Source organism: Arachis ipaensis, chromosome B7 (genome assembly GCF_059453495.1).
Source record: "Arachis ipaensis isolate K30076 ecotype BB chromosome B7, ASM5945349v1, whole genome shotgun sequence".
NCBI lineage: Eukaryota > Viridiplantae > Streptophyta > Magnoliopsida > Fabales > Fabaceae > Arachis > Arachis ipaensis.
In genome coordinates, this window is record NC_142442.1 from 137,070,016 (window position 1) to 137,082,484 (window position 12,469).

At 34.0% G+C, this 12,469-nt stretch overlaps 1 protein-coding gene across 1 annotated transcript; it reads left to right on the forward strand.

Annotated features, from left to right (window-relative positions):
• The first annotated feature begins 8,132 nt into the window (after window positions 1-8,132).
• On the forward strand, window positions 8,133-11,528 carry LOC148554302 (uncharacterized). Its single transcript, XM_088495086.1, has 3 exons — window positions 8,133-9,988; window positions 10,060-11,433; window positions 11,525-11,528. Exons 1-3 carry the CDS (start codon window positions 8,133-8,135, stop codon window positions 11,526-11,528), a joined length of 3,234 nt encoding a protein of 1,077 aa, XP_088351212.1.
• The last annotated feature ends 941 nt before the right edge of the window (window positions 11,529-12,469 follow it).

The window sequence follows — 12,469 nt, forward strand, 5'->3', positions numbered from 1 at the left end:
TAGTTAAATTGTAACATTAAATACTACTTGAGAGCCAATGAAAAACATTAAAGTTTTTTATGATCATTTTTGTTTAAAAAATGTAACATATTTGTTTGGTCATATTTTTTTTTTGGTGACTTTGTTTGGTCATATTTTAAATAAAAGCAATATTTTTATGACATATAAAAATTAAGTTTTAACAACTTATCATCTAATAATCAAAATAAAATATCTTCACATGATCACAACTATAAAATATTAATTGGAGTAGCCACCTTAAATTTATTGTACCAAAAATAAAGTGTATATTAACATTTTAACATTGACTTGTTCACAATTGCCATGCTATTTGTTAAATTAAAATTTTTTGCTTTGATTTAACTTAATTGTTTTGAAGATAATTTGAAGATTACTTTTGAGGGGAAAAAACATGTTTTATCTCAGAATTTAACAAAAAAAAAAAAATTTAGTTTTTATCTTCATAAGGTAAATAAATTCAAATATTCAATTTTAATTTTCTTATTTAAATATACATGACACATTTTTGTCATACATTTAACAAATACTAAATTTATGTTATCGTAAGAAAAGAAATTACAAAAAAGTATGAATTTTTATGCAAATAGTGATATTAAAAAAATAATTAAAATTATAATCTATATTTAGAGATGAAAATACAAAAATCAATGTTTTAATTTTTAAGTGGTATTTAAATGTATAATTTTATTTGGCATAAAATTATTGATTAAATATTTATTATGAAAATAATAATATGTTTTGGAATAATTTGGCTTCACTTTGTGATGATCAATTATGTTTATATTTTTTAATAGTTGAATTGCTCCTTTAGTATTAATCAATATTAAAGGTGGTAAATATTTTTTGGTTGAAACTTATAGTTAATAGTACATTATAAATGATATTTTTTTTATAAAATAGTATTTCAAAATGTTATTTTTTAAGCATTCTCAAACTAAACAATTATTCAAATCACTAAAAGATTTAAAAATATTAAATATTATATTATTGCATCAAGTCTTCTCAAACTAAGCTTAATCACTAATAAATCAGGTATAAAAATTCAAGATTTTTATCTATAAATTACATATAAAAAATTCGAGATTTAACTTCAAGATATTATTAAATGTAAGAATTTTTTAAAAATGTGTTTAGTAATTAAAAGAATTCAAAAGAATCATAAAAGTGTGTTGTTCAAAAAATATTCTAATTAATTATTTATCATTTTAGTTCTAATATCTTATTTTTTTATTTTGTAAAATCTCTTCTAATTTCATAAAAGAATTTTTTAGTTATTTTAAAATATTTCGATTTATGATTCTTTTGACTAAAATAATCGGCATGGTATTTTAGTGTTTTAAAACTTCAATAAATTTCTAATTTATAATTCAATCAAAAATATGATATTTTTGTCTTTTTAAATTAAAATTTAATTTTGATACACTGGCAGTGTAAAATATTTTGTATAGTCGTTCAATTACATTTTTTTTAGATGACCATCCATGCTATTAATATAAAATGTAGTTATTTTTCTGACATGTCGCTATATAATTGGATACATGTGTAAAAAACTATTTACAATAACAATATCAAAATAAAATTATTTAAATTCATGCTAAATGACAGTTTTAGTCTCCTAGAACAAACTTCATCTTTGTTTTAATATTCTTAAAAGTTGAATTTTATAATTTCTAATATAATAAGATAATCTTAATTTTTAAAGATTAATTTTAATGTTTGTAAGATTAATCTTAAAATATTATTTTAATTATTTTAAAATTAAATAAAAAGTTATTTTAATATTTTTAATATTATATTTGAATTCATAATTACTAATACAATCAATCAACCTCAGATAATCATATAAGGATATATAATTTAATATTTTTTAAATTAATGCTTAAAAAGATATCTTAGTCCTTTAAGAATAAACTAAAAAGCATTTTAGTTTTTTTAAAATTAATCTTCAAAAATTATTTTGTTCTTTTAAAAATTAATTATAAAAGTACTTTAATATTTTTAAAAATTAAAATTTAAAATTTTATAGATATATTTTAGAAATATGTTTGATGTGGCATTTTCATATTGCCTGTTTTTTGTATTAATATGTTTATAAAAATTTATTAATTTAGTCATTTTTTTCAATTACAAAAATTATATTCCTAATATGATCTAATGACTAAATTAATAAATTTTTGTAAACATATTTAGTCAACATCTAATTAAACATGTTATATGTTATGTATGCTATCAATTAACATTTCACATTATTAATCGTTGACGAAAATTGTGAGTAGAGTAACTGAAGGATAAATATGATTAATTCGTAATCTTTAAAGGACCAATTTGATTGAAAAAATCTTTCATAGACAAATTTAAAAAATGTCTTATTCTTAAAAACTAATTTGACTATTGTTATGATGGGTAACCGGAGATTAATGGCTGGACTCGTTGGGTCGGCTCAATCGTCTGAAGGAGGAAGCTTTCGAGCAGGTTTGCGTTTGGGAGCCTCCGTCTGACTTGTGTGAGAAAGAATGGGGGGTGGTACCTGCAAAGACACTCCAATACTTAAGTCAGCAAGAGTCTAAGCAAAGTTTAGAGAATATTGGAACTTAGGTAGCGTTTGTTTTGAGGTACTGAGACAGAGACTGAAAGACTGAGACTCAGTATCGTGTTTGTTAGTTCAAAGACTGGTACTAAAATTTCTGTCTCTGTCTCTAAAATTTCAGTATTTCAGTACCTCCAAAAAGTAGAGACACAGGGGACTGAAATTTTTAGAGATGGAGATTAAAACTTTAATAATATTTTATACATAAAATACTTTCATTTCAATTAATTAATTTTAATTTTATCTTTTGTGCAAATTAAATTAGAGTTTCATTCTTGTTTCAATTCCTGTCTCCCATTTTACACCAAACAGAATACTGAGATTTATTTCAATCCATGTCTCTTTAGTCTTTGTCTCTCAATCTTTCCGCCTCTGTCTCTCCACCAAACGCTACCTTAGAGATACCTGAGGGTGTCAGTGTATTTATAGTGGTGAACCAATAACCACCGTTGGAGTAATTCCACCTTTTAAGGTGGATAACTGTCCCATTGTCTTAGAGAAGTTGGAATATGGCTTCTGGAAGTGGGTTGAGAGATTTTAGGGATAGTTAACAACTAATCTTCATTTCCTTGGAGCAAGTCGTGGTTAGATTCGACTTATTGAGAGAAGGTCGGTGTCGAATAAAGGCTAATCTTTAGATTGGGCCCTTATTTGGACCTGGACCTTAGCATTAGGTTAGGATATGAATAACTATTAACCCATATTTTGATATAAGAAATTGCATCAGAAAAAAAAAAAAAAGTCATACCAGTGATTTTAGAAAACTCAAAATATCTCTTCGTCGATTTCCATTCCTTTCTTCTCCACTCAGCTGATAGTATTTTATTGTTTTTAACAAAATTATACATATTTTCGCTTATTGGATAATTCAAAATCTTTGTATATTTAATTAATTACGGTAATAATTCATTCATATATTTTCTTATTGAGTGATATATTTATATTTGATTAAAAAGAGTATTTATACTAATTAATCAACTCAAATTAAATTCATAAAAATATTTTTGAAAAAGGAAATCATAAAAAATTTCAACGGCAGCATTTTTTGCATTTTGTAAACATTTTCCCTAATCTATTTCTCACCCACAAAAACACGAGAAGTTGTTCTTCTTTTGGAGCACAAATGGCTTTTTTTCTGTGTAACCAATATATGTTAGTTTCGTGTCCATGTTCTTCTTCCTTCTCTTCAAATCCCTTTCCTATATCTAAAACCCTATCTTACTCTCCCCATCTTTCTCGCTCTAACAACTTAACTAAAACCACCAAAAGTCGAAGGCTCCTCTTCAAATCTTATCTCGCTTCGTCAAATTTCTTTTCAACTGTATGCTTCTTTTTCATTAATTATTGTTTAATTGTTTTCATCTTATAATTTTTGCACTTGTTATGATACACTTTTCAGTGCTCTAAAACCGCCCTAATTAAAGATATAATCTTTCTTTTGATTCTCTGGCATGATGTGTTAATAATTAGATGGTTAAATTACACAGTTGGTTCCTACACTTTTAGTGAAATTGTAAATTAGTTTCTACACTTTAAAAGTTTATAATTGGGTCCCTAAAAAGAATTAAAATTTACAATTTAGTCCCCGCCGTTCAAAAAGTGTTTGATTTAACAGAATATTCTCAAAATATTCTTTATTTTGAACATGTGACCTGCACATGTTTGACAACAGGGACCAATTTACAATTTTAGTGAAAGTATGGGGACCAACTGTGTAATTTAATCATTTGGAGTGACTAAAAACTCTCTAGGCTATCTGAACCTACCCTGTCTCTCCCCAACACTCTCACTCTCACTTTCTCACTTTCTAAAACGACACCCGAACCCCACCGCTCTCTATATCTCACCTCGGTTCACCATCGCTACGCCGGATCCACCGCATTTGTGCTCACGAGTCGGGTCTCGCCTCCTTTCTCTATCTCGCCTTTCTCATCCGACAACTTTTTCTTCTCTTCCAATCCCAATACTGAACACCGACGATAAATGAAAGAGAACAATTCCAATTCCAAGCATGCTCAAAGCGAACAATTTAATGTCTAAGAAAAAAATAGCAACAAATCAACACAAAAATAGCAACTCAATTTATTAGTGAATTCGGCGTCGTGACGGAGGCGAGAGGCACGACGATGGTGAACCGAGGTGAGAGACAGAGAGCGTTGGGGTTGGGGTGCCATTTTGAAAAGTGAAAAAGTGAGAGTGAGAGAGCTGGGGAGGGGTAGGGTGTATTCAGATAGTCTAGGGAGTTTTGGGTCATTTTCAAATGGTTAAATTACACAGTTGGTTCTCGTACTTTCACTAAAGTTGCAAATTGGTCCCTATTGCAAACATATGCAGGTCACATGTTCAAAATAGAGAATATTCTGAGAATATTCTGTTAAATCAAACACTTTTTGAACGGTGGGGACTAAATTACAAATTTTAATTATCTTTAGGAACCCAATTACAAACTTTTAAAGTGTAAGGACCAATTTACAATTTCACCAAAAGTATAGGGACCAACTGTGTAATTTAACCTAATTAGATTGATAACAAAATTTTTAAATTGCAGATTGCCATGTTGAAGATGAATAATTAGCTACAAAATATAATATTTTATTAATATATTTAGGGATAGGTATTGTTTTAGTCTCTAACGTTGAGGGTCAGAATTGAAACCGTCTTCAACGTAATTTTTTATTTAGAATCATCTTTAACATTTTTTTCGTATTAAAATCGTCCTTTTTAATAAAATTTTTAATTTTATTCCTAAAATACCCCAAATTTAATAAAAAATTATAAAATTTTTTTTAAAAAAAGAAAAGAACGCGTTTTGGGGGAGGGGGAAGGAAACGCGTTTTTGGGGGTGGGGGCGAAAGGAAACGCGAACGGTGGAGGGGAGGAAGAGGGGGAAAGAGAAGGGGAAGGAGAAGGAAAAGGGGAAGGGGAAGGGTGAGGGGACAGCGCCGGCGAAGCTTAGAGTTGCCGTCGCCGTCGCCGAAAGAAAGAAGAAAGGAGAGGGGCTGCGACGGGGGAGAAGAGAAGAGGGGAAAGAAAGTGGGAGCGCCGGTGGAGGGGAGGACCGTTCATGCATGCTTCTGCTGCCGTGGAGTGCGTCGCCTGGAGAGGAGCCCGACGCGAGGAGGGCGGCGCGCGAAGGAGAGAGAGAGAGGGATCCGAGGCTGAGATGGTCCGCGCACGCTCCGTCGCCGGTCCGCTGGTGATGGGTGGCTGAGGACGGAGAGAGAGGGATCCGAGGGTGGAGTGCGTCACCGGTCCTGGCACGCTCCGTCGCCGCCGCTGGTGATGGGTGGCCAAGCGCCGGTGGTTCTGCGTCTACTACTTCTGCTTCTACTTCTGCTTGAGTTTCTGCTTCTACTTCTGTGACTGTCTCTGTTTCTGATTTTGATTTGTTGTGTGTTGATTTAGTTGTTGAATTTGTTAAATTTGTGTTGATTTGTTGAATTTCTGATTGCTGGATTTGTTGAATTTGTGTTGATTTTATTGATGTTGTTTTTCTTGGTGGTGGAGGTAATGGTGTTGATGGTGGTGGTGAAGGTAAAGGTGTTGGTGGTGGTGAAGGGCATTTTTGTCCAAAAAAAAGTTAAAAGGACGATTTTAATATGAAAGAAAAACGTTAATGATGATTCTAAACAACGTTAAGGACCAAAATAATACTTATCCCATATATTTATTGTTTGTGTGATCCTTTTAGATTTACTGGGTTGTAAATTGTAATTTTTCATTAGAGACCAAGTTCTTATGAACCTGAATTTGTTCATTTATTTTTAAATTCTGATAGAAATTAATGAACAATGGTAATGATGCTGTGATGAATAGCTAAGTGAGTAAGTGGGTTCAGAAAAGGGGATTCTGTCTTAAATGGTCACGAAGATTGTAACTATTAGGGGTGCACATGGGTCGGGTGAAGTCGGGTTTGATGTGACCCAGATCCGACTCGAAATATACACCGGGTCTATTTATTAGACCCGAACCCGACCCTAAACCCGATGAAACCAATACACTTTCGGGCCACAATTATACCGGGTGAAAATCGGGTGAAAATCGGGCCGTTAACATTACATTACGTTGATACCTTCTTGTAAGCTAGCATGTAAAAATATCCAAATTTCCAAGACTCCAATCATTATTTAACATGGTAAAATTCACTTAGAAAAATATAACAAGAACCAACCCTTCTTTAAAATTAAAGCATAACCATAATCAATACTAAAGCAAAACCACAATCAATACTAATATTGTCCAATAATACCAAATATTTAAATCAATACAAATAACACAATATTATGCATTAGTCTAAAGTCTTATGCATTCTAAATATAAAACCTTAACTTATAGTCTTATAATGACTAATAACACAAAATATTAAGGTTTACAATACTTAAATTCTACATAAGAATAGTCATGATCCATCACTAATAACACAAAATATTAATTGTGTATGATGACCGGGCCACCGGGCCGACTTCGGGTGACCCAAGATATGGCCCGGACCCGACCCGAAATAATGACCGGGTCTATTTTTGAGACCCTTACCCGACCCTAAACCCGATGAAATCACACCAAATTAGCCTCTAAAGTGTTCGGGACCGGGCCGGGCCTTCGGACCGGGCCGGGTGTGTGCACCCCTAGTAACTATCATGGAAGAATATAATAGTAAATTTACTCACATATTTTAATTTTTTTTAATAATTTTATCGATAAAATTAAAATTATTCTAACTTTTTAAATAATTTTATAGATAAAATTAAAATTAAATTTAAAATTATCACTGATAAATAATTTTTGCCTGTACTTACTTGATAAATTCTTTTAAAATTTAAATTAAATAAGACTAAATCTTTAGAATAGTTTCTCAAATTCGTTAAATAAACTCTTAAAATAACAAAAAGCTAACTTGAATAAAGTTAAAGGTAAGAAACGACTAATGGAAATAAATCTATATCTCTGACTAACTAGGGCACGAATAGATAGCAAACTATCAATATGTTTTCGGAATAAAAAATTAACGTATATGAATAATTCTAAAAAATGAAATAAAAAAATAAAATAAAAAATATAAGTTGAACTCAATTAATTTTCCATGTGTTAAAATAATTTGAATTTACACCTTTAATCTCATGATAAATTAGTTCAAAAATATCACAAAAAGATAAAAACAAAAGAAAGTTACACCACAAAATAGAAAAAGATAACATGTTAAAATTTAAAATATTACTAAAATATATAATTTGACTGAGTAGAAAAATTCTGGAAACCAAATATTAAGGATAATTATTCTTGTGTTACAACTCTTTCTTTTTTTAACAATCATGTTAACGTAATAACCATTATTATCCAATAATTGTTTATCTAATTAAATTTATTTTTCAAATTGAAAATACAAATACTAATCATACAATGAGTAATTGTTACTGTAAGTCAAGAAGGTAGTAACTAGTAACAGTAGTATTAAGGTTGAAATGAATGCAATTAATTAAGGTACGTGTAACTAGTGGTTAAGGAAATCAAATATAAACAGAATTCGATGGAAAGTTCTGATAGGGTTTCTCGTCAAGAAGAAGATTTAGTTCAACGAAGCACAAAGAAAGTCAAAACAAGAGATCATGTTGATCTTAATCGACCTAGTGATGAGATGGATATTAACCATCAGAATGGAGATACTCCTATGATAACCAAAGTGTCTTACAAGGAGTCCCTACTCAAACTTGCTGGACCCAATGTCAAGGGTGACGACCTTGTTGCCAATCCCATCGATGAAGATGAACCAAACCCGGAAGACAAGTGGTACAAGACTACTGAGAATGATGATCAAGTGGAGAAGCCCTTTGATCCATGTCCCAATATTCCAATATCCAAAGATGAATTCGATGAATGGTGCAAACCTTGGCGTGCTGCTCTCATGGTCAAAGTTCTGGGCAAACGAGTAGGCTTAGGATTCATGGAGCAACGCCTCCAACGTGATTGGGCTAAAAAAGGTAAGATTAATGTTATCGACATGGATCGTGACTATTTCTTGGTTCATTTTGCAGATGAAGGTGACTATAATCATGCCCTTATGGAAGGTCCCTGGATGATTGCCGGTCACTATCTTATTGTCCAACGTTGGAGACCCTTCTTTTTATCTTCTGAGAAAGAAGTCAGAAAAGTTGCTGTTTGGATTCGTATTCCCAACCTTCCGATCGAACTCTATAACCATAGATTTCTTTGGAGAGTGGGTTCAACTATTGGCCACATGCTTAAGATCGATCGCACTACATTAATTCATTCTAGAGGTCATTTTGCACGTATATGTGTCGAGATTGATCTGAGAAAGCAGTTAGTCCCCAAAATCTCTGTCTTTGGCGAGGTCCTAAATATTGAATATGAAGGTTTGCATCAAATCTGCTTCTCCTGTGGAAAATATGGCCACCGGCTAGATCGTTGTATTGAAACTCCGGTGGAAGAACCGGCGAGCCAAGTCAATGCTGGTGGAGAAGAGGAGAATATCAATTCTGATAATCAGAATCACGTTGATTCCGCGGACCAAAATGAAAAGTCTCATGATTCCCACAATCAAAGCGTTTCAAGCAATAACCAAGATCCTCCTTGTTTCGGGCCATGGATGATGGTCAAACGACCACTTAGAAGGAAAAATGGCAATAATAATCCGAATAATCCTGGAAGCAATCAACGACATGATTCTTTCTATAATCATAGGTCTATTAATGAGGAAGATAATCAGGGAAATGAACATGGGTCAAGATTCAATGCATTACATGAAGAAAGTGCACTAATCACGTTGGAGGGTGAACCACATGCAGAAGGAAAATCTCCAAGTGTTACCAATAATTGGGCTTCTCCTAATAAGGCCCAAAAAGAGAAAGCAAACTCCCAGCCCATTCAAAAAAAAATTCTAAAGCAAGGTGCTGGCAAAAATCCCCAAATGGGCAAGAAACTTTTATTTAATAAAGTGGGGCTAGCCCAGAATGAGAAATTAGTGAAGTCCATCCCCAAAGTCACTACCAAGCCATCCTCCTCTTCGGTGGCAACTCCTAAGAACGTTCCTTCCCCTGCTCCTAAATCTAAGGATCCTGAAGTTGAAGCTATGGAGGGTGTCGTTATGAATTACATGCGCCGGTTAGGGCGGGAGCAATACGAAGCTGATGTTGCTGCAAAAAAGGTAAAGATTCAATTTGAAGACTATGCAATTCGTTCTAACCCTATGATTGCTTCCCCTTCTACTGGTTCCTCTTCAAAGCCAATGGAGTTAGGGTACGAGTCAGGGGCAAACGTTGGGAGACCTCCAGACGATGTGAAGTCTCTCATTGTATGGAAGAACTCCAATAATGGGGTTGACTCCTCGGATAAGTCCGAATCGAGAACCCAGGCTCAAGCCTCAGCGTGATTTTCGTCCTTGGTGATGCTCCATTCTCTGTTTATTTTGTGATGAATATTATAAGTTGGAATTGTAGAGGTGCTGGAGGGAAAACTTTTCCTACTCTTATTAGAGATATTAGAAGAGAGTATAATGCAAATTTCATTATTCTTCTTGAAACTCATATAAGTGGTTCGCGTGGGGCTGCTGTTCGTGACAAAATTGGATTTGATAGTTCTTTTATTGTGGAAGCTAATGGTCATTCAGGAGGAATTTGGTGCCTATGGGACTCGGGTTCTTGGAAAGTTGATATCTTAGAATATAATCAGCAAATTGTTCATCTTAGGCTTACCGGTAATAATGCTGCTACCTGGCTCCTCTCTGCTGTTTATGGCAGCCCACAACGCCCGAATAGAAGATCCCTTTGGACTTCCCTCCGTTCCCTGGCAGCCAATATCAATCTTCCTTGGTGTATCTTAGGAGATTTTAATGCTCTTCTTCATGATTATGAAAGACAAGGGGGTACTCGTAGTGCTAATTCTGGAGCTTGCTCAGACTTTCAAAGTTGCGTTTCTGATTGTGGATTGGTGGATTTAGGTTATATGGGCTGGCCTTTCACTTGGAGAAGGGGTGATTTAGTCGAGAGATTGGATCGTGGCCTGTGTAACCTTGACTGGCAGCTGGCCTTCCCCAAAGCTAGCCTTAAGCATTTACCGAATTTCAAGTCTGATCACACGGCTATCTGCCTCCAACTCTCTACTGAAGCCTCTTACAATAGACACAGAAGACCTTTCCGTTTCGTTGCTGCTTGGATTTCTCACCCTGATTTTCACAGAATGGTTGAGAATTCTTGGAATGTGCAGGATTCTTGGTCTGATGGTATAATAAGCTTCAAAAATTCTCTAAAAAATTGGAATTATGATGTTTTTGGGGATATTTTTAAAAGAAAAAGAACTCTTCTCAAACGACTGAATGGTATAACTTCAAGCCTTTCTCAGGGCAGTAATCAATTTCTTGAGAAGCTCCAAATTGATCTCTGGAAGGAATATGAAAATGTGCTCAATCAGGAGGAACTTCTCTGGTACCAGAAATCCAGGTGTAAATGGATTGAATTCGGCGATCGCAACACAAAGTTCTTTCATGGGTCAACTATGATTAAACGTCGAAAAAACAAGGTGACATCTCTCCTTGACTCTAATGGTAGCCTTATAACTGATAATAACGCTCTAGAAAATATGGCTTTTTCTTTTTATGCTGATCTATATAATGATTCTTATCCCGATCACCCCTTTGTCCTTAATAATGCTTTTCCTCAGCTTAATGCAGAGGATTTGTATAGTGTTGGCAGGAACATTTCTGAGTTGGATATTAAGGAAGCTATTTTTCATATTGGGAGCTTTAAGGCTCCGGGTAGGGATGGTCTCCAGGCTATCTTCTACCAAAGCCAGTGGGATCGTGTTGGTCCTGACCTGTGCTCTTTAGTGAACCAAATTTTTGCTAATCCCGAAAAAATTGAGGAATTAAATGAGACCCTTATTACTCTTATTCCAAAAACGGAGCAGGTGACGAGCCTCAAGCAAATGCGCCCTATTAGCCTTTGCAACGTATCCTACAAAGTTGTTACCAAAATTCTTGCTAATCGGCTAAGAAAAGTCATGGAAAAATTAGTTGCTCCCACTCAGTGCAGTTTTGTACCCGGGAGGCACAGTATGGATAATATCTTTATTACTCAAGAGATTATTCATTCTATGAGAAGCAAAAAGGGGTCGAAAGGGTGGATGGCTATCAAAATTGACCTTGAAAAAGCCTATGACAGACTCAAGTGGAGTTTTATCTACGATACTCTCTCCGACATTGGGTTGCCTCAGCATATTATTCATTTGATTTACTGTTGTATTTCCTCTGCTAAGATGAGAGTTTTATGGAATGGAGAAGAGCTAGACGAATTCACGCCCACTAGAGGAATTCGGCAAGGCGATCCCATTTCTCCATATATCTTTGTTTTATGCATTGAGCGCTTGTCTCAGCTCATCGGCGCAGCTGTTCAACATGGGTTTTGGAAACCCATCTGTCTTAAAAGGGATGCTCCTAATATTTCTCATCTCTGCTTCGCTGATGACCTCATTCTATTTGCAAAAGCAAATTTGGAGCAAGCCGATATTATCAATAGGTGCTTGGAAGCTTTTTGTGTTAGCTCCGGTCAAAAAATCAGCCAAGAGAAAACTAGAATTTTCTTCTCTAGAAATGTGGGTCACAATGTCAGATCTGAAATCAGTAACTTTCTTCATTTTTCCAGAACTGATAACATTGGGAAGTATTTGGGTGTCCCTCTCCTTCACTCAAAAGTCTCTAATAATACATATGGTGATATTATCAACAAGATCAACTCCAGACTAAATTGCTGGAAAGCTTCCTCTCTCTCCCTGGCAGGGAGATGTACCCTGGTGAAATCTGTTCTATCTTCTATTCCTTATTATACTATGCAATCTGCTTTACTTCCTTCATCT